The sequence below is a fragment of the Aythya fuligula genome, chromosome 5, assembly GCF_009819795.1.
Source record: "Aythya fuligula isolate bAytFul2 chromosome 5, bAytFul2.pri, whole genome shotgun sequence".
Lineage (NCBI taxonomy): Eukaryota > Metazoa > Chordata > Aves > Anseriformes > Anatidae > Aythya > Aythya fuligula.
Genome location: NC_045563.1, coordinates 10,190,058 through 10,211,996, shown reverse-complemented (window position 1 = coordinate 10,211,996; position 21,939 = coordinate 10,190,058). Strand labels below are relative to the sequence as shown.

The 21,939-nt window shown below is 36.4% G+C and overlaps 1 protein-coding gene across 1 annotated transcript in view; it reads left to right on the top strand.

Annotated features, from left to right (window-relative positions):
• The window catches only part of TDRD9 (tudor domain containing 9), a 64,668-nt gene that overhangs the window by 17,683 nt on the left and 25,046 nt on the right, over positions 1 to 21,939 (top strand). Inside the window, exons 2-14 of the mRNA XM_032189357.1 lie at positions 532 to 638; positions 3,765 to 3,862; positions 4,241 to 4,462; positions 5,990 to 6,112; positions 7,161 to 7,241; positions 11,335 to 11,499; positions 15,013 to 15,116; positions 16,646 to 16,704; positions 18,373 to 18,427; positions 18,560 to 18,644; positions 19,318 to 19,375; positions 20,020 to 20,124; positions 21,576 to 21,673. Of these exons, the coding sequence (XP_032045248.1) occupies positions 532 to 638; positions 3,765 to 3,862; positions 4,241 to 4,462; positions 5,990 to 6,112; positions 7,161 to 7,241; positions 11,335 to 11,499; positions 15,013 to 15,116; positions 16,646 to 16,704; positions 18,373 to 18,427; positions 18,560 to 18,644; positions 19,318 to 19,375; positions 20,020 to 20,124; positions 21,576 to 21,673 (1,360 nt within the window). The remainder of the gene's footprint in view (positions 1 to 531; positions 639 to 3,764; positions 3,863 to 4,240; positions 4,463 to 5,989; positions 6,113 to 7,160; positions 7,242 to 11,334; positions 11,500 to 15,012; positions 15,117 to 16,645; positions 16,705 to 18,372; positions 18,428 to 18,559; positions 18,645 to 19,317; positions 19,376 to 20,019; positions 20,125 to 21,575; positions 21,674 to 21,939) is intronic.

Sequence of the window (21,939 nt, the reverse complement as noted above, 5' to 3'; positions counted from 1 at the left end):
CTCTTGTGTGGAATGACATAACTGTGGTTTTGTATAAAGTTCTATGAGGGATCATGTTAGTATGTTTCCTGACCACCAGCAAATCTTGGTTCAAGGACAAGTTCTTTTCCTTGAAGTAGTGAGGAGATAGTTTGCTCCTTTCCACCGGTCTCTGAGGAGTGACGCGAGGATAACGTGTATTTTATCAGTTGTGTTGTATTAAGAACTTGCAAAAGCAATCTATTTAGTCTTTGCTCAAAAGAAATTTTAGACTTTCATTAGGAGACAAATTCCTAGCTATTGCAAACTTAGAGGATGATACTTTGGGAGCGCAGTTCTTTGGAATCCCAACAGCAAGATTTAATATGGCACTTTCCTCAGGCTAATATCTTAACTGCAGAGACAAAATTAACCTCTGAAATTTTATTTGTTCAAGTAGGTACTGCATGATACAGGATCTCTGAACTTATGTGTAATGCAGTTACTTCCATACAGATCTGTAACTGTTGGATTAGGAAGCATGTACTGAATTGTCTTTTCTTTTTTCTTTAGGTTGCCTAGCACAGAGAGAGGTGAAACTGAGTATGCTGAAAAATACAGACAAGTGGAGGCACAAAAGCTTGATGTATTTGGAACTGATCAGTTTGTCTATAAGCTAGGTAAAAAAAAATTCCTATTCTAACAGAGGCTTACCTGTCCTTTTCCTGTCTTCTTCCCCTAGATAAAACTGAAACCTCACTGCATCTTTCCTGTTTGTTTAATGCTGTGTGTGTACATTTGTTTGTGTAAGGCATGGTGTTAAAAAAAATAATATATTTTCTGGGTTCAACAGTGTATAATGCTGATGCATAGATTTATGTGCATACATCTGGTTTATTGTCTTGAGAAATGCAGATAAGTTAGATTGAAACATTTGCAAGAAAAACAACACCCTGGACTCAGTATGTCTCTTTTCATTCTGTTTTTCCGTTTTTGTCTCCATGTTATTTCTCTGTGTACTTGGTTGTTGCTTTGTTTGTATTTAGAGAGAAATTTGATTGCACCTCTTTCCTAGGAGCTCTGGTAAAAGCAGTATGAGGCTGACTCAGTTGTCAGGACAACTTAGCTTCAAACTCTTAACTGTGCTTCTTAATTTCCAAATTTGTTAATGTAGCTGATTTCCTAAGGAAAGGACACTCGTGTAGTTTCTGTTCTGCATGTCATTCTCTCTAATTTTTTATCACTTTGATTTCCCAAAATTTGGAAAAAGGAGACATTTTCTAGATATTACTTTCCTTCCGTGCTTCTGCAAAGTATGTGACCTCTGGAACTCGGGTGGATCCTGCAGCTGTTTGCTTGGCTTGTCATCAGCTGAGGCTCAGTAGGTGCAGTTGGCTTGTCCAGCATGCCCACTGCATCTGACCATAGGTCCCAGCCCCGACGTGCTGGCTGTCTCTGGTCCACTTCAAATGGCATAACATTTGTGGGAGACAAGGAGGCATTGAAAGTGTAAAATAAGGGGATTGAAAGAGGTATAGGGTGTTGTAGATTAGTATCACAGTATTCTCTAGTTTTTCACATGCTTTTCTTGTTTAACTCATAAAAGTTAGTCATTTTGGTTAATTTAGGGAAATGCCATAAATCAGTTATGTCTTTGAGCTATTAAATAAGACTTGTGCCTGAGATAGGCTAACAGTGCTGCTGGCCTGCTTTGTTTTGAATGGAATTGATCCTTGCAGTATTTCTGTGGAAGAAACAGTTACAATGCGTTCTTGTTAGGAAATATTTCTGCCCAAGCACCCTGGTGTATTATTTTTATAAATACTTATTTTCTTTTGGCCTATCATAAAAAGTTTCTCCTTGATATTTAGAACTTAAAACATTCATTCTTGCCTGCACATGAATTCATGTAGTTAATTGTGCAGATTGTAAGGCTTCTACAGAGCACAGTAGAAATGATACTGCTGTGAAAAGGAAGTTGACGTGATCAGGTAACAGAAAATGCTTCACAATTATTTGAACAAAGGAGAACATCCAGCAGTAGTTCTTCCCTAACACATTTGGCTGGCTGAGTCAAAGAACTCCATGCCCTCAGAAGATGTTGTGCAGAGGGGTTACCTTACAGAGCTGTGTGTAGTTTTCACATATAGGGGTCATTTTCCTACTTTTGTTATTCTGTGGAAAACAGGCTTTCAAATTTGGGTATTCTTTATGTATTAATATTCTTTATGCTATATTCCTTATAGCACTGACTAAATGTACTGACTGTTAGATGGAAAACCTGACAAAGGTGGGAAGGCAGCGCTGCTTTAGCAGGATTGTGCTGACACCGGGATCTTTTCCCTAGCAGCTTGAGATTTCTTCCAGCATTGGTCAAATCCTGCAGAGTTACTGATGTCTCAAAAGTGACATGTTTGTGCCAGAAGGAAGCCAGTCATCCATTGTACAGCATTGCTGTGACAGAATGCTCTATATGAATTTTCGGGGGATATATATATATGAAGAATCTTCACTGAAAGTCTCTTTTAAAAAAGACATTTAAAATCATCATCCCTGAAAATACTAAGTTTGTTTTAGTATGTGTTTGTTAGTGCTAAGTAAATAGCTGTGCAACAATCACCTACAGCTGTTGTTGCATTATACAGAATCGAGATTAAAAGTCGATCTTGTTGGAGAATATTCTGGTTTTTAGTGTTTTATGAAAGTGTCCTAGCTGCCTAGGTTTTGGGGCTTTGTGGTGTTTTAACATGGGAATAATTCATTTTGGATTCTTTGACATTCAACAACAATTAGGGAGGTTGGAGCACATTCAGGTTCACTACAGAGACAAAAAATTATTCTGCTGGCTTCCGCTTCACTGCTGTGCAAGATTATTACTAAGCCTTCCTAAGAAAGGAAGCTCTAACTGAGCAGTCAAGTATTTAGGCTGTGGCCTTTATTTAATGATACCTATTTTCTTTGTAAAAAGAATACTGCATTTCATTCCCGCTACTCTGAGTATTACGTTAAAAAAAATGACTCAACATAAAGTGAAGTCTTAAACTCTTATTATTTGAATGCAAATAGGTAAATAAAATTCATTATTGCACCTGGTGAAGGCCATTTGAAATACATTATTTTTCTACCCAAATTGTTTAACTGTAACTTGCAAAAATTACTTGCCAGTTTTGCACTGGTTTTCCCTTTCTACACTTCCCTTGTCACCTGATCAGTTGCTGTTTTATTTGTCACAGTCAGACTGACAGCAGACTTCTGAGCAGGAAATCTTGGTACTACTGTAGAATCTTGTCCTGCATTAACTGTGACTAACTACATTTTGTGTTCTCTTGGCAGTGGTGTCACATTGAAAGGTTATAGAGATTCTTAAAAAAGATTGTTTAATTAAGAAGTAGAAAAATAGTGGTGACACATAAGGATGGGTACACAAATAGGCATGTTTTCTTCAGTATCATTAAAAAAAGTTCTCAGGAACACGTGGACTTCGTACTTGTAATGCAAACTGTGCAAAAATGCTGGGTTTTGAGTTAAGAGGAAAGCAGAGAGAATTACAGAACTGTGTATGTCCTTGACACTGATCATGGTTTATACACAGTTCTTCTAGAACAGCCGCCAGTAAAACAGCAATTGCTTTAACACAGAAAATCTCTCCGTTCTGTTCATAGTAAAAATTATTATTTCTATTAATACCCGTATGTATGTGACTTAAACTTTGTAAAAGTTAGGTTTTCAAATAGTGTTTGTATTCCTCTGCTCATCTTTCTATTTCTGTATTGTGAAAATTTATTCTTGGTTATTTTTCTGACTAGATACTGCCCTACCTAAGTGTGAGCCAAGAGTTGGGAGTTCTGTGCCAATATCTGACTATAAATATGCTGATATGCCTATAGCCAGACACAAGGAAGAGGTAATCTCATTGCACTTTCTCTTTGTGGAATAAAGCTGAAAATCGTGTGATTGTTGTTTTGATTGGTGATTGGTTTCTTTTTTACATTTCTTTGTGGGGGGGGATGCTTTTTTCATTGCACAAACCATTGCACAAAAACCCTTTCAGGAAGAAACATTACTATTACACTGTTTCTATAGATGTATATGTAAAGTATAGAAATGTGAGCATGTGCACATGTTCTTTTCTGTGATCTGCTAATGCCTAAGAGATGATAAAGAAGGCATAATATTTTAGAGACTTGTTACTCCACTGAAAGCTATTGATAATTTGATTCTGTTGGCAATCTGTTCTAAGTGTTTTCAAAGACTTAAGAATTTTCTTGAAAAATTGTTTCAGATAGTGTCTCTGATAGAAAGCAATTCAGTTGTGATTATACAAGGAGCAACTGGCAGTGGTAAGAGCACACAGCTTCCACAATATGTTTTGGATTATTGCACTCAGCGATCTATCTACTGCAATATTGCTGTTACCCAGCCTCGGAAAATTGGTGCCAGCAGCATCGCCAGGTGGATTAGCAAGGAACGATCATGGACACTGGGTGGATTTGTAGGCTACCAGGTATAACATTTCAAATTGTATTTAAAAAAAAAAAAAAAAGGAAAAAATGAGCACCTTATCTGCTTTCTTGGTTACCTTTAATTATATGTAGCACACTGAAGAAATGTTCTGGAATGTGCTTTTAAAATGGAATTGCAGGGTTTTAGCTGTCTACTGTTAAACATTGATAAATAAATGTTTAAGCTTTTAAAGTTAAACAAATGGAGATGTTAGTTAGACTCCAGAAAAATAATTTCATTGTCTGTGTTCTGGTAATTGGATGCATCTGTATCATTAATCACTGGAATTGTTGCAGGAAAATTACATTCTGTCATTTTTTTCCCCTTTACAATCCTGAATTAACACACTTGATTTGCTTGACTTTATTATGTTTACTGTCAGCTATGACAAAACTTGCATGCATTATTTCACGAATGTCCTGTCATAGTTTCTTATTTCAGAAACCTGAAACAGTTTTTCAATTAAATCTACCTCCACCTTTCCCTTTGCCAAACTCAGCTGTTCTATCCCTCCATTTATAAACGTACTGTCAAATTTTGACACAAATACTGGTGCTTTAATGGTCAATAACTGCAATAAAATGCTGTGGTCATTGTTTCTGATGGTACTTCGACAATAGCTGCCTCCAGACTTAGCTTCCCTGGGTACTAAGGCTGGTGGGTTTGTACTGGTATTGGCTGTGGGGAGGATGTTTATGGTGAGTTGTCTGTTTCTGAGAATCCTTTGCTGGGATACTTATCTTGATGGTTTCTTCTTTCTCACTTGTTTGTTCTTCCTTTTTTTCATCCTTTTTCCATCCACTTAGGGTCATGCTTGCTAAAATGCTATGACCACTTCATTTTTGCATTGGTTCACAGCTCCAGGTTACAACAGAATTTACTATGTATGGTGCCATTTACCTGTGTTAGAGACTCTTTGTTCTGTTACCCATAAAAAACAAAAACAAAACAAACAACAAAAACAAAAACCAACTGACCAAAAAAAAACACAACATGTTTTGTACAGCTTGCGGTCTTTTTTTTTTAACTGGACTAACTGACCATTACGTAGTTGTTTCTATCATGAGGTCTGCAGTGCCAAGACTGGGCTCATCTGCTCTTGTCCTATGCCAGCTTTCTTCTGTGCCACATCCCATGTCTCTGCTTCTCAGGGCTTCTGCTAGTGTACCAGGCCTGTACTTCTCTACACAGCAGTTGAGGATATTAGTAGAAAGTTTCATGTATGCACCTTTAAAAGCCTGTAAAGAATTATTTTCAGGCTAGAGCCCATAGCTAGACCAACTGAAATTTTTATCCTTTATTTTATAAGCATCTGAGACTTTTTGATTTTTCCTAGAGAAAAGTGCTTTCTGAGGTAACTTGTTCTGGGTGTTGTTAAAACCTCTAAACAAGTGTGTTTCTAAGCTTAAGTGAATAATTCTGATGACTTTGCACCATATTTCTGTTTGGAGTTCTTTGAGATCCATATTCAGGAAATAGATTGAACATCTGTTCACTTCTATATTATTTGTTTCTCAATGTGTGTTAGGTAGCTTTAGAGAAGGTTGCCACAAAGGAGACGCGGTTGCTCTACATGACAGCTGGGATACTTCTTCAGAAAGCAGTTTATGCCAAAAGCCTAACTGAGTTCACGCACATTTTCATTGATGAGGTAAGTTGGTGAAAAAAATTTAATCTCTATATTAAGAGAATTCTTACCTTTTGTCTTTCTTATTGTGCTAAAGAAAGAAAAACACAGGTATGTACCTTTACAAATGAGTAAAGATTGTTTGTATACGTTGTCTAAACCAATGGTTCTTGAAATAGTGTTTTCTTGGTGTTCTTTGAACAGTGAAGCTTAGAACTGAGGGCTTGGGGAGGATTTTGGTGAGTGTCTAGAGATGAGTATGAGCATCTTGAGATGGCTTCTGAAATCTACTGCTTGGATTTCAAGAGTGTGTTCAACTAGGCGTATGAGGAAGGGTCCACTTCTTTCTCTTGGATGTCACTGCCTTTAGAAAGAGCCTTTATCCTTCAAGGATGATCTGAAAAACAGGAATGAATGTAGACCTTTAGAAGGTTGAGCTCTGGAGGAAAAAGAAAAAAAAAAGCTGTTAATTGTATATAAACCGTAACGATTCAAGAAAGGGATTTGTTCGTCATTGATAATGTTGAGTGGAAGTCTTTATTGAACTGTGCAAGAAGCAGCCAAAAAAGTCAGATGCTAGGATGTATGAAAAATTGGACAGAAAATGTTTTAGAGAGTAGTTGGGTATTTTGATCATGCCTAGCAGCTATATGGAACAAGAGGAATCTATTTGATCTGCCCAGCTGATAGACAAGCAGATATATTCCCTGCCTGGATCATTTGTGATCCTCCCGGTACAATTTAGTTACCCATCCTTGGTGTCACTTTAGCTGTTACTGTCAAATCTAGAGCCCATCACTGGTTTTCTAGTCATTATGCTAGAAGTTATATGATCTAACAGCGTCATATGAATTTTTAAAAAGGATGTTGCAGTCGTCTGAACTGCTGTGTTGAGATTTAAAACGTGATTAAATGCGTTAATCTTAAAAGATGCATTTTCTGCCATGAAAATGTATTGTTCCAAGTTACAAAAGTGCATGAAACAAAAATAAGCAGCAAAGGAAGAGATTACCAGAAAGAAGAGCACGACCTAATGAAAACCTGTAAAAAGTGAAATGGTGGATTCTTCCAGGTGCACGAGCGTACAGAAGAAATGGATTTCTTGCTCTTGGTAGTCCGTAAACTGTTGCGTACAAATTCACAGTCTGTAAAGGTAAGTTCAAAGCATGTTCTGGTAGTTTCCTTCAAGAATAAATTGTTACATGTTTTTGATTTACAAAGGGTAAGATTTTAAAGAACTTGCTTTAATATTTGTTGTTATTTTTAACTAAAATATTTAGTTTGCTAGTCTTCATAAGCAAGTAAGCTGAAGGGCATTTTTTTCCTGGCTAGTATAATGTGTTCTGAGAGACTGTTTTTTTTCTCTCATGTTAAAATGCATTAGCTTCCAAAGTCTGCTTAAGGCTAGAAAAATGCAAGATGTCTTTTTAACTAGAGTTATGTATTGGATATTGAGGGCAGTGCTTATTCTTGGTTAAATATGGTAACATTAACTCTGAACTTATGGCATTGTTAAGGTTGTTTGCAAATAGTAAAAAATAGAAATGTATTGCTGTTTCTAGGCAGAACTGGTAGTATAACATGGCTGAGATATTTGCTTGTCTGCTAGGAAACTTTCTTCTTACTAAAACACTTTGCAGAGATTTATCATGATGTGTTCAGTCTTTGTGGTCTCAAAGGGACAGACTTGTGAACTGTAAGAAATTTAAATACAGGGGGTGGTAGAGTTAGGCTAACTCAGAGCATCTCTGTGCCCCTGTTTGGGACGGCAGGATTTTTATAAGACTGTACGTGTCCCTTAAGTGTTTCAGTCAGCTGTTGCCTTAATGCAAACTGTTCTGTTCAAAACATAGACAACCTGAATCTATGCTGTCTTTTTTGTTGCTAAAGTAAGGGAATCGGGGTTCTTCTGCACAATCAACTGCATTGATTCCAACTCATAACTTAGTCTTTAAGTCTCCCAAGTGTGCTGTCACTCAGAATGCCCTTCCTGTTGGCATAGGACATGTCTGTGTACTTACGTTTTATTTCTTACCTTTTTGTTGCCAATAAGAAAACTCCCTTTTTGTCTTTGATTTCAGAGACATTAGCATAAACCTATTCAGCATTACTTAGAACTTGGCTTAGAACTTTGCCAAGAATGGCAAATAATTTGATTGTACTCAGCTTCTGAAGTTTGCCATCGATGCTGATTTTCTGGTTAGTGTCAACATCAGGAATCTCTTCAAGTCCTGTCATCTTTTCAGTTTGAAAACATTTGTCTCTAAAAGGTTTCTGAATGATTTTTTTTTTCTTGGTCTCCATAATTCTGGTTAAATTCCTCAAAATTTTTATTGGAAGAGTTTCTCTTTTGCATCCTGTTTTGTAGTTGACACTTCATCTAAATGTTCTTCATATTGTATAAATCTGAGACGACCTTATATTTATGAGTGCCTTCCTTTCACCCCTGTAGAGTTTTTTTTTTTTATGGCAGGGAGATGGCAATTCTGGCACTTAATTGCTGCATTTTAGCAGAGCAGAATGGGTCATTCATTTTTGAAACTATGTACTAAGCACAATGTCTCCTACCTCATTCCCTTTTGAAAAACTAAAGGAGACTTTGATCATGTGGCAGATTCATTTAGAAAATGCAGGATTTTCTGGCTCTCTGGACAGGCCTGGATTTGTGAAACAAAGGGGTGCAAGGAGGCCTGTTAAAAGGGGAAAAAAAATTTTACAGTTGACAATCATACAAAAATACATACAAAGGACATGTCTCTTAATTTGGGCATTGCAGGCTTCAGATGTAGCAGATAATTAAGTATTATATCAGCTAACAGGATGGTGAGAGTATGGAGTACAAGATCTGCCTGTTGTTATACCTACCAGCTACGCTGAATTTTCTGGCAGGCTTTTGCTGCTAGATCCATAGGGCAGACAATTGATGGGCTCTTCTAAGGATGGTATTTTAAAGAGTGGGGTCATTGAAAGAAAACCGAAGAGTTCTGGATTGGCTCTATTGGGTCAAACCCAAGAGGGCAATTTCCATAAGCAGTTGTTTGACGCAGTGAAAACTCAGTAACCAAAGTTACTAAGCAGGTATTTGTTATTACGGTCCTGGGTGTGGGGGGGATCGCTCTGCCTAACACACACACACCGAGGGTTACTGCCAAGGTGCTTATATTAATGGAATATATACGTATTCATTTCATCCCCCCCATAAGTCTATTGCATATTCATTAAGTAACCAAAGAATTATTAACAGAGGTTCCTGCCCCTATTCAGATGTGCGCTGGAGTCCTCAGGTGGTCAGCCAGTGTACTCTGGTGGTATTTTGATGAAGGCCAGAAGTCCTCCTTGGTGATAAACTTCTGAACCTGCCTTTCTTTCACAGACTCAGCAGTCCAAGCCAGTTCTTGCTGGTTCTATTATCTGTGTGTATGAAGTCTTTTCTTCCCTTATCTTTTAGGGTCGTCCCGTCCTTGTACTCCCTGCATCAGTCCTGTCCTTGTGGTTGATACACAGCATACTCCCTGCGTTAGCTAAAAGCTGCAAAATCAACATGCTTTGTTCACTGCCTCAATTAGGGATAGTGGAAACAGGATAAAGATAGTGCTGTTTTCATAGAACAATCTCCCTGGTTGTAGAAAATGTCCATTCAGGGACATCTTAAGTTGTTCTCATAGTGAATATTTTTGGTATCAGATGATGGGGCTTTAGACATAGCCATGTTGCACAAGTGTTTCTGGACTCCTTGATGAAGAAAAGAACTGCCTGCACTGATGGCAGTTCTCAGCACACCTCCAGTGTGTTCTAAACTGTTGACATTATCTGTTTCTTGCTGAACTTCTGCATTGGAAGTGGATCGAACTTTTGTTTTAGTAATAGGATCCTTCCAGCACGCTGTTGAGAACTAGTCATTTTCCTTTCGGTTTGAAAGCACTCTTTGTAGATTAGTATGAATGCAAATTACAAAGATGTTGTAGAAGTAGTAGTAATTGAATATTGCTTGCTTGTAACTGTGGTTAGAATAATTTAGATTGAATTTTGTTTCAGTAGCCTTCAGACAAGGTTATAATGAGCCTGTTTTCCTAGCAGAGGTGAGCCCCTATCCACTGAGCCATGAGGTAGTTCATGCTGTAGTGAGAGGGATTTCATAACGTGCACAGTTGGATTCTTTCAGATTTTTTTCCTTCTTTCATGATCATGAAAGACATAGTGATTTAATCTTTTTTTCTGTGTTTCCTTGTGCCTTTAAGAGTGTGTGCTATGGAGATTAGTGAGCATTGTGGTAGGATACTCACTTCATTAGCTTACCTGCCTGTCAGGCAATTCCTCCTTCATAGGAGGAATGCTTTTTCATTGCATTTTTGTTTTGGGTGTTGTGTGTATTTCGTCTTATTTTTGAATTTATGGAAGGTGTTGTGAAAACAAGAAAGGGCTGAGAGTGTTCCGGTTCACAAGTAGTGCTATAAAAGTAGCTCGGAAGACATGAGTGAAGAAACTGAAAATCACACAGGTCGTTACAACTTCTTCCTTTTTGTCCTTTGCCAAGTTGAATCGATCCAACTTACTCTTGCTGGTAGTGCTGAGCAGTGGGACCACGTTCCATGTAGAGGAGTTAGAGGGTAAATAACTATACCAATGCTTCACTTCGTTGTTCTCCTTTCCTTCATCCTTCACATATTATGAATTTCATAATAACTAAAAAAAAAAAAAAAAAGGCTTCACCAGGTAGTATATGTGACTTCTGCTTTTCTGTTTGCAAGAATATAGATTAAGAATCTTGCTAGAGTCAGCAAACAGAAAGGAGCTTCATGTGATCCTTGAAAGTTTTAAGTTGCATAAATTAATTGAAACTTAGGTGAAACTTGACATATTTCAAAAATAATTATACTAAATTTTTTTTGAGGCTGGGGTATAATTGCAGGTATTAGACTCATAGGAGTAAGCCTATCTTTTGATAGAGGTAAAGGCACCACTGTCTATTTGGGGGTTGAACTTGAACCACAGGAAAAAATTTTCACGTTGTCTGCCCTGGACATCTAGCCTGAGCTGTTCCCTTAAAGGTGCTTACTTTTCTCCACATCCTACACTGGAATTTTATTTAACATTTAGCTTGGGTTGTCTTAAATGTACATAGGATACATGACTGTGGTAACCAAAATTAGATTTTAGAAGAAAGTAGAGATTGGTAGATTCCAGTGTGGCATGACATTTGGCGTTAAAATGAATGTTTTACATTTACTGTGCCATTTTTTTTAAAGGTAATACTGATGTCTGCTTCCATCAACTGTGAAGAAATTGCTAATTACTTTGCACTTCCAGTTCATAATGGTCTGAATCCAGCCTATGTATTTAAGGTGGAAGGCAAACGTTACGATATTGAAGAATATTATCTCGATGATTTGAAGCACATTGTTCATTCCCAGGTATGGTAAATGTCATTCTATTTCATTGGACATAGTAAGAAAGAAATTTGAATAGTCAGTTGAAAGCCATGTAACAAAATTGCAAGTAACTGATTTTACATTACAATTCTAGATTTTAATTAGAATTTGATGATACAACAAGAGTCATGAGTAGCTTAGTTTTTCCTTAACATAATAGAAAAGGAATGAAAAGGGCTGGGGATCTTGACTAGTGCACTTTATTCGTCTTTGAAGGAAACTACTGAATGATGTGTAAGTCTGCAGAAAGTAGCATTTGAGGGCTTTATAGATCTTACAGAACCAACAAACAAACAAAAAACACACACCACAGTTTATGGAAAACTTAGAAGAAAATAATGGCTTATTCTGTACACAGGACAGCTATTGGTTATGCCTGAACACAGGCAAGCCAGATCAGGATGCTCTCAACTGTTTTAAGCTTTAATGCAGCCCAACAACAACAAAAAAACCACAACCCCACACATATATAGCATTTGGCCTGTCAACATGTATATGTTAGTATGGCAGCCTGGATAGATAACACGGAGGACTTCATGTAATAATGTGTTTTTTTTTTGTAAAAGATTTTTTATTATAAATGACAACAAAAAGATAACCAAGAAATTCAGTAGGAAGTCTACTTAAGTCGAGTTGCATTTGTCAAAGCTGATGCATTTTCAGCTGGAGGTCAGCTGCCGTACCTTTCAGCTCAAAGATCATGAACAAAAGGAAACTGCTTTCAGTCCTTATGCCTTTTTATATAAATGTTATTTTTTTCTGCATATACAAGCATTTAACTTTGATTTTTAAGTTTTCATTTATTTCTTAATGTTGTGTTCTTTCTGGCTATAGCCATTCTGTTTAGTAGGAGGAAAGGAATATGATTGTTCAAGGACTTATTTTATCCTAGGGCAACCTAGAAACACAGAAGAGCTCTTGAATGTTTTTAATATTTACAAAAAAAAAAAAATAGAATTGGAAAACACTGATGTTTGGTTTTGCATTTGTTCCTTATGGAGCTGTGTGTTGAGATTTTCTCGGAATAATAGATTTTAGAGAAATGCTTAAAAACATGGAAGGTCTAAGATGATTTATGTAATGTTCTGAAATAAAAACAAAATAAAGGCCAAGCCTGAGAGTTAATGCAATTAATAATGTGAGCACTGTCATATTAAATATGCTAAAATCAAAATCAGCTGTCTGAGGTGTACAGGCTTTAGGCTGTAGTTCTAAATATTTCTATTTTTGCCTATACAAAATTCACACAGAATACAGTATTGAATAGAAACAAATACTGTGTTTTTTAGGCAGATTTTGTTTTTCCAGGTTTCATCTTTGCTTTAAAATTCATAGCTATAAAATCAGGCATCATAAATCATAACTCTTTACTTAAAGCTTCTCGACTTGAATCAGTTCAGTCATTTAATGGTCTGGTTTGCTGTGAGGTATGAACCTTTGTCCCTTCTCAAAAAATCCTCCTATCCAGTTACTCTAATTGGATGCTACTGTATTAACATAGAATTGTTTTATTCTGCAGATCTGTTGGCTTGAATATTCGTCTCTCATTTTTGTAGGTGATAATATTTTAAAACTATGCTTGAAAAGAATTTTTTTTTTTCCTTGAACATTTCTGCCTTGGGTAATTTGGGAATTCACTGATACCAATTGTGATCGGAAAGATAAATAGAAATACCAGTCATTTTTCTGTCTTCTCCATGCCTGTTTACTGTAAACACTTTGCTACAGCTTAATAGATGTTGCTGTTTCAAAGATAAAGCTTTCCTCTCAAATGGCTTCATTTGTAGAAAAGAGTAAAAAGAATAAAAAGAAGGGAGAAATGTTTTTCAGTACAGCACTGGCTTACTCTTGCCCAAATATTTGGTCATTTATAGGTGCTACTGTTTGAGTAAAAGTCTGTAGAAGTAAGTTTCTTTTCTCTTGGTGTTATGACCTTTCTAAGCAAGTACATTGATTTGGATATTTAAGTGGATCATTATTTTTGTCATACATCAACACAGGTTCTGATTGAAAAGTGCATGAGGGCCGTATCTATAGGCAAATTTACAGCTATTTGTGTCCTGTAAATGCTTACCTACTGTGGTAGCATAGCATTGTAGATACCAAATGCAAATAAATTGCAAATTTAATTCTGTAAGCAGATTTATAAAGTGTGTGTGTGAGGGGGATGTCTTGATCTTAGTCTTTGGTGTGAAATTCCATCTCTCTGCTTCTTACCTATGGCAAAAAAGAGAGCTCCATTTTTGGTTTGCAAATCTGAAAACTCCTTCACATCCCTGGGACTGAAGTCAGAGTCCAGATGAAAGGTAGTGAACTGCTGTCAAAAGCAATCCCGATGATGTTGTATTATTTCAGGCAGTTCTGACTGGGCTTTTGGACTTGCTGTTTCTCACGTTGTTACCTTTTATTAACAGTGATGTGACAGCCTTGTCATGTTAAAGAATACTAAAGGCACGATAGGTAACAAAAAGGAAAAGACAAATTTGACAATTTTTAAAGCATGGATAATCTAAAAACAAAATGTTTGAGCAGCCCAGAAAATATAGTTGCTTAGATTATTACATATATTGGGAGAAAAAAAATAGTATTCCTTAACAAAACTGCTGCTTGTATTTTCCCACGGACTAATCAAGCTTCAGGGGAAAAACATTACTATAGAGAGTGTAAAATGCAGTGAAGAAGCTCTGGGTTTGACAGTGGTACACCTGCTAAGTCTGCCTGGATGGGTCATTTCAGGGAGGAGTTGGAGAAGTGGAGAAACTCGTAGACTGCTTTTTTCATCCTCCAGTCCATCTTGTACAACAACAAAGATAACTTTCTCAAGGTTTTTAGAAAAGCAGTTTTTCTCCAAGTATCAAGGTGACCTAGGGTCAATGTGATGTAGTGTTACAAGCAGGCTGTTCTACTAGGAAAGGTGAAGACTGAAGTTGCAGAAGCAAAAGCTGATCCTTTTGTGATTCTATTGTGAGCCACTTCAAGAAGGGATAGGTTCACATGGGCCTGCTTATCTAGCTTGTCCAGGTCCCTTTGGATGTCATCCCTTCCTTCTGTTGGATCACCAGAGGTCTGTGGAGGTCTGTGATATACTTGCAGTCAAGTAGAAATCTGTGAGAAGGACTTATCCTTCCTTATACAAATTCCTCTTCTTGTCATCTTGTTCCTGTGCACTGGGACTAGTCACGCATGCTTGCTATGTCTGGATAGGAAGCAGGTACTACAAAAGTTAGGAGATGAAGTGTGGGCTGGTGCTCATCGTAAGCAAGTAAATATCCGACGTAAATTTTCTAGCATTATTTTAGCATTAGAATGGTAGGACACTGGAAGGAAAATACATATTTAGAAGGCAATGAATGCTCAAGATTAAGTTATTGCTTTGTACATTTTCTGTGCAGCATCAGTTTTAATTGAAAAGCACCTGATGAATCACTTCAGACGTAAGTCAGACTCTTTCAGCCTGTTTTGCTGTGTTAACCTTATGCTTCCTTCTCCACACAGCTTCCTCTTCAACGAGCTGAGAAGCCAGTGATAGTAAAGGAAATGTATGAGGTAGCGGTGTCTTTGATTCAGTCATTTGATGAGTTGGAGATGAAGTGCAATGGGTAAGATACTGTTCAAGATGTGTTACCAGCAGTCCTTAGGGGACATGAGACACGAATTAGGGAACAGGACTTAAAGCAGCCTGTGTAGTATAGTTCTTAGTAGTTCCTCACTTTCCTATGCATCCCTGCTTTTATTTTATGTATTGGTGTGATTTCTGCTCTGGCTGGTTATATTAAGACTCCATGTCTTACTGAATGTCCTGTGTTCTTGAAATACACTTTTGGCTACTGGCTATTCAAGCCAGCCATTTCATGCAGAAACTGCATTTTTTGCTGTTGATCAGAGCTTAATCTTACAGTAGTTGTGGTTTTATTCTTCATATAAATATTTTGTATTGTGAAATAATACATACATTAAGCCATGAAAGAAGAATATAAACAAGATATTAATTTTCACTGTTTGTTTATGTAGTGCTTTCTTTTATTGTCTTTTGAAATAAGTATTTTTTGTGTGTGTTGCTCTACATCTTGTAAATTGATGTTTGGTTTCTACAAAATACGTTAAAGTAGCTTCTGCAACTTCAGCCTAATGCAGGGTGGATGTTTGTTGGGGTAGGGTTTGGTCCCAAGTATTTTACATGTTGGTAAATGTATGCTGAAGAAATGATTTTGTTTTGGAAGCTTAATTTTTTCAAATCTTACTTAAGTTTTGGAAATTTTAAGAAATCCTTGCATAAGGTGACCGAAGCAGTTACCAAAATACAAGTGTTGCTGGAGTTATATAAATGGGATAAATTTGGCAGCAACTTACGCACGTGTGCACACACGGTAACTTCAGTGTAAACATATATATGTTAATATAGCTTATATAGCTAGAATGAAATACTATTTACAATATATTTATAAATGTCTTCTAAGCTTTTTTTGACAGTTCCTTTTTATCTTCTCAATCAAGCTGTTTTACTGTAGTTCAGAATAGCCAAATATGAACTACAGTTTACTAATAAGCTACCTTTTACAAGCAAGCACGAAGACATCAGCATTTCAGCGGGAATGATTACTACTAAAAAATAAAAACTCTGAATTACATTAAGGTGATTTCAGCCTCTTGGCTCATAACCGATAAGTGTAGAGGATGATATTTTTGATTAATGTTGTGATCTTGATAATTTTTGATAATGGTTAGTTTTCTTGCACGGTAGACCTTAGTTAAAGGAATCTAGTGATTATTTTAAAATGCAAGACCGTTACGTATACTTCAGAAATTACTGAATCAGTTTGTATGGAATATAAGCTAGTACTGTACTGCCTTTTCATTTTAAAATCTTGAGTAAGCTATTTGATTAATTTAATTGGTAAATAAGAATGCTTCTGGTTTGAAGACAAAACTAAACCTAATGATCTAGTTCCAATTTTTATATATGTTTTATCAGAAAACATAATTTTAAATGTTTTAAATTCCATTCATGAGGAAGTTTGAATGATATATATTACAGAAGATAGTTGTTCTTGTTCTTTCAAGATAAAATATATTGGTGGTAATAAAGTAGCTTGAGGTTGTAAAAACTGATGAAATGATGTTCATTTAGGGAGAACAAAACCTCGAGTCTTCCATCAGAGCGTGGAAGTGTGCTAGTGTTTTTACCAGGTGAGTATACATGTAGATCTTAACTTCCTTATTCCTTTCTTGTCATTTAACATGCTTTCTCCTGGCATTTCTTCCAGTTGTGTTAAATACATTTAACTACGGCTAGTTGATTTCAAGTATTGTTTTCACTCAACTAGCAAGCTTGCACATCCATGAACACTTTGAAGACCCTTGGGCACATTCAAGGGGAGAAGCACCTTGGAGCTGGGAGGTGCAGCTCTTTCCTTGGGCACGGTGATGTCTGGCCTTACCAGGACTTTCTAACTCTATAAATCTTTCTGAATCTCCATGCTGTGCCAAGCTTAGGAGTAGGCATGCTAGCAGTAGTGCTAGAAAGACAGCACTTCCACTTCCTATCTTACCTGGTAATACAGGTAATACAAAGATACAAAGAGCTATGTTAACTGTAAAATTGTATTTTTAACAGATATTATATATATGTGTTTGTGTATTTATATATATGTGTATACACACACACGTATTCCCAGTGGGCTGCGTTAAGTTTGCACAACCAGTCTTTAATTCTGGCATTTTCATTGGAACACTTGACGTGGTGACTTTTTAATTGTTTCTTGAGCATATCCTTTGGTGTATGGCTCTTCAGGCTTGTTACAGGGGAAAAAAAAAAATGGAAAAAGAGCTTAGGCTGCGCTGACTGATCACTGAGCTAGACTTTCAAGTAATATAATATGCTTCTGCAAGACTAGCTGGTAGGCTAAATAAAAGCAATAACCGTTTGTCATCCTCTTCAGGAGCTTGAACAGGGTGGGGATGGCCTGATTTCTCTGTTCTTCACACACACCTGCTGATGGCAGGAATTTCATGGCTTAAAGCTTTAGCTTTCTTTCAAAGGATTGTGCTGCTACTGTCCTAAGTTTAATTTGTTCTGCTCATGTCAACCTCTTTGTCTGGTTTGTATTTTCTTTTTCAATTCTCAATGTACAGCTCTCCATACTGCATTAGTGTGTTTGCCAGATTTTGTTACTAATCAGTTTTTCATTCCAAGATCTGCTTTTCCTGTTGGCATTGCTTTTTTTTTTTTTTTTTTTTTTTTGCTGGAGTCCCGTTGAGCTCTCATCGCTTCCAGAAGTGGTCAGCAGATAATACCTACTGTGTCTAGAAGGCAATTAATAGCTAATGTTAATATTGTTTATAGCCTAGTAATCAGTCTAATTCTGCCAATCATGGATGAAGTCTCTTTTAATTATCTTTAAACAAATTGGATTCAAGCTTTGGTGTCTTACTCAAATATGTAATCAGGCAGAATGTCAAGTAGGAAGCATTAAACAGCAAGATAGTCGAGCACTACTTAGTGGGATTGAGTAGATCTGGCAGGCTGAGTCCAAACAGCTCCACATCATGGTGTTGTCTTTTCTTTATATCTTTAATTACATGGCTCTGGTTCATTCATGATCAGATAGCATTATTTACAGTTTATTATTATACAGAAAAACATATCTTCTGTATGTTTTTGTCTACGATGCTAAAGGCTTAGAGCTTTGTTAATTAGTTGCTTGGACTACAGATTGATTATTGTGCTAGTCAAAGAACGGGCAGTGGAACTCCCAAAGAACAGATGGGAGTTGAGAATTAAAGTGGAAGTGAGAAGTGGTTTTAGAGTTATTAATGATCACTAAAAAGAAAAATCTTGATTACTTTTTCCCCTAGGTTTGAATGAAATAAGCTGCATGCATTCATGTCTCACAAATATATTTAACAAAAGGTAAGTTAAACCACATTTATTTATTTCAGATTGATTATACTTGAACATGAATCCCTCATCTATGACTTAGCATAGAGGTGTAATTAATTTTTATGTTCTTGCATCACTAAATATTTAATACGTTTTCTTTAGGTGGCAGGTGTACCCACTCCACTCACGTGTAACATTAGAGGAACAAAGCAACGTATTTTTGACTCCAGTTCCTGGCTACAGAAAAGTAAATATTGTTGAATCATTACTTCTATTAAGTGTGCAAATGCTTTTGCTATGAAGAATATTAACTGTGCCAATTAAATTTAACTGCATGAGGGCGAAGCAGGTTTTTTTTTTTTTTTATACTCAAGATGTAAGCTGCTGCTCTTACCAAGTTTTAACTAGTAAAAATAAAAATACTGCTTTAACTAGTATTTAGACCTCAAGAGATGTAGAAATAACAGGAAGTTACACTTAAATTACTGTGTGACACTGCTTTTATCCTGAAGGATAGTTTGTGCATGTCGATTCTTCTGCCTGCATGACAGAGGCACTGCAGAGCAGAATACTCCTTCTGTATGGGGGGGGGGGGTGTCTCCTGCTTTGTGCCCCCCCATCTTGCTTATTCACTTGGTTTCTTTATTGTTGCTAATACTGAGTTACTTTGTTACGATGGAGGCATGAGGAAATACTTGCGTTCTTCATGTTTGTCATATACTGTATTACTTCAATATACTTTTTTGCTATGAGGAAAATAAAATGAAGGCTTTCTTGTATTGCTTGTTCTTTCACATGCAGAGCAGAATTATGTTTACACCACAATTATATTTCATACTGGGTTGGATTTTTTTCATGTAGACATGTTAACTAGGTTTTTCTTTATTCATTCCTTGTTCCTTTCTTGCTTCAAAACCCAGATTATTCTATCTACAAACATAGCTGAGAGCTCTGTAACAGTTCCTGATGTTAAGTATGGTGAGTCTTCTAAATTCTGAAACTGCGTGTGCATTGTATTTGTAATGTTTGCCTTACTTGTGCTTGCCTAACTCTTTCAACACGTCACCGTTTCACTAAGCCTTTAAGTTGGAGTTCAATTTTGACAGCTATTGAGCTCTTTCTTTTACAAGAGGAAACAGTTTTAAACCTTGGATATATGGGCAAATAGTAGAGCTGTTGAGCAGGGTGCAAATTTTCATCTTTTGCTGGAGGAAAAGAGACCCCTTATTTTAGATGCAGTAACACGCAGATTCATACCTTATGACACAAGTACCTGAAGCTTTTTATTCACATTCTGAATATATTTTCATTTTAAAATATTTGTGTCTGTTTAGGCAAACTCAAATGTAGAATATCTAAATGCAGAATGATTGCCTTTTGAAGATCACTATCTTTGACATTTATTATATTTAAGTTTAAATTTATTTGTAGTGCTCTCTAAATTTATTTGTTAGTGCTCTCAGTAGCCTGGTTCTAGTTGTTAGAAAACTAACAAAGAAAATAATGGATATGTCAATGATTGAAACGTTCCTTCTCTGATAACACAAAATCAACAGTATTCATTACACTGCTGTGAGGATGAATTATTTCTTAATATTAAGATTTTATTTTCTTAATTGCAGTGATAGATTTCTGCTTAATTAGAACTTTGGTTTGTGATGAGGAAACTAATTATCAAAGTTTGCGACTTTGCTGGGCATCTAAAACCAACTGTTATCAAAGAAAAGGTAAGATGGCAGGAAGGAATGGAAAGGAATTTTAGAAGTTAACCTTGATGAAGAATTCTGTTATTTTTTTTATTATTTAGTGTAAAGCATCAATGATCTTTGTCATGGGCTGTTTATACAAAAATTTTATTCCTTACCATGTCAGGGTATTAAAATTGGTTTTAGAACTATGCCTGAGTGCTATATTTTGTTCAACTGTTTTTTACAGAGGTAAATTTTGTGTATTATTGTAAAAATCTAAAATTAACGAGCCATAGAACTTAGGAGGATTTGTTATTTAAGTTACTTTTTTAATCATGTGCCTTTTTTTCTTTAAAGGGAGAAAGCTACTGCTAGATATTGACTACTCATGATTTTCTGCAGGAAAAAATTCTTTCATGTCTATTTGTTGCTCAAGTTAGGGAAAGATCTACAGCAGTGTCTTCAGTGTATACCAGTGTTTGTAGCCCAAGGTTAAACAAGAACTGGTATTGCCTATTCTAATTAGTACTTGTTGATATCCAAGTCTTTAGTTTCAATGGTAAGGAGTAATAAATAAATGTGACATCTTTAGATATAAAAGTATCTTTATTTTTTTTAAAACCTATGAGGACTTCACAGTCACAGCATTATTGCTTTTTGGTTCTGGGTCAGTGTTGGTTATGACAGCTGACCAATACGTGACCAATACAGTATGACAGCCAACTAGTAGCAGCAGCAGCATTTTGCATAGCAGGAGACTTAGATTTTTTTTTATGCACATGACTTAAAAACGTGGCCTTACACTCTGGTGGCATATCCCACTGAGTAGAGTACTCTTTAGTTTTTTGAAGTGAATGTTGTATGGAATTGTGAAGACAGACCTTCAAATCAATGTGTTGTCTATATGTAGTGGATCATAAAAATATTTTGCTGTTTGTCATAATATGTAATTGTTGTTCTATAGAAGGTTTTTGATAGCTATAGAGTGAAGTAGGAAATCCAACTATGTTCACTGTGCATTTCTATAAACTCAAAGCCTCTTGACTCTGCATGTAGGATCTTCAGTTTGAGGGTATGCCAAAACTTGTGCTGACATATTTATCTGTATTAGACTTGGTAGGACTTGCCTTTTCTTGGTTTTGAGGAAGTGTCTTTTAAAGCAGGATGTCTCATCTGTTCAACTGAGATAAATGGATTAAAGAAAAATAACTACTCCAAATCAGCATCTGTGTGGAAGAGGTATTTGGGTGAAATGTACAATAAGTAACTTCTGTTAGAGCTGCTGTGAAAGCAAAATTACTCTATATGATGCATATGTAGGGAAGGAGAGAGAGTCTTTACTGGGCTCAGCTGTTGCAAGAGAGCAAAACACTGGTCTGCCTGCAGCATCAGCTGTTGCATACTGTTCAGCTGTCCAGAAATCTTGTAGACGTGTTTTGGACAATCAGACTTAGGCAGTTTTCAAATTATTGTTTTGCTCTTTTGTGAAGGTCGTGCTGGACGTGTTTCCAATGGGTATTGTTACAGGCTTGTATACAAGAACTTCTGGAGAGACTGTATTCCAGAGAAGTCAGTACCTGAGATACTGGTAAGAATTGGGGGAGATGGAAAGGACTTATTTTTCTTAGGTGTTTGGATGTAGCAGAGACTTTGCCTGAAGAGAGTGTAGTGGCTAGTAGTTGTACCACTAAATAGAATTGAATTTGACAAACAGTTGATAAAGACCATATGTTGTTTTGTTCATGGTGGATGCATTATAACAGTAAAGTTGATGTGACTCCAGAAATTAACACGCTATTCAAAATAAAAATATCCTTAGTTAAGCACAATTAATTTCAGGTTTTACTGAATTAC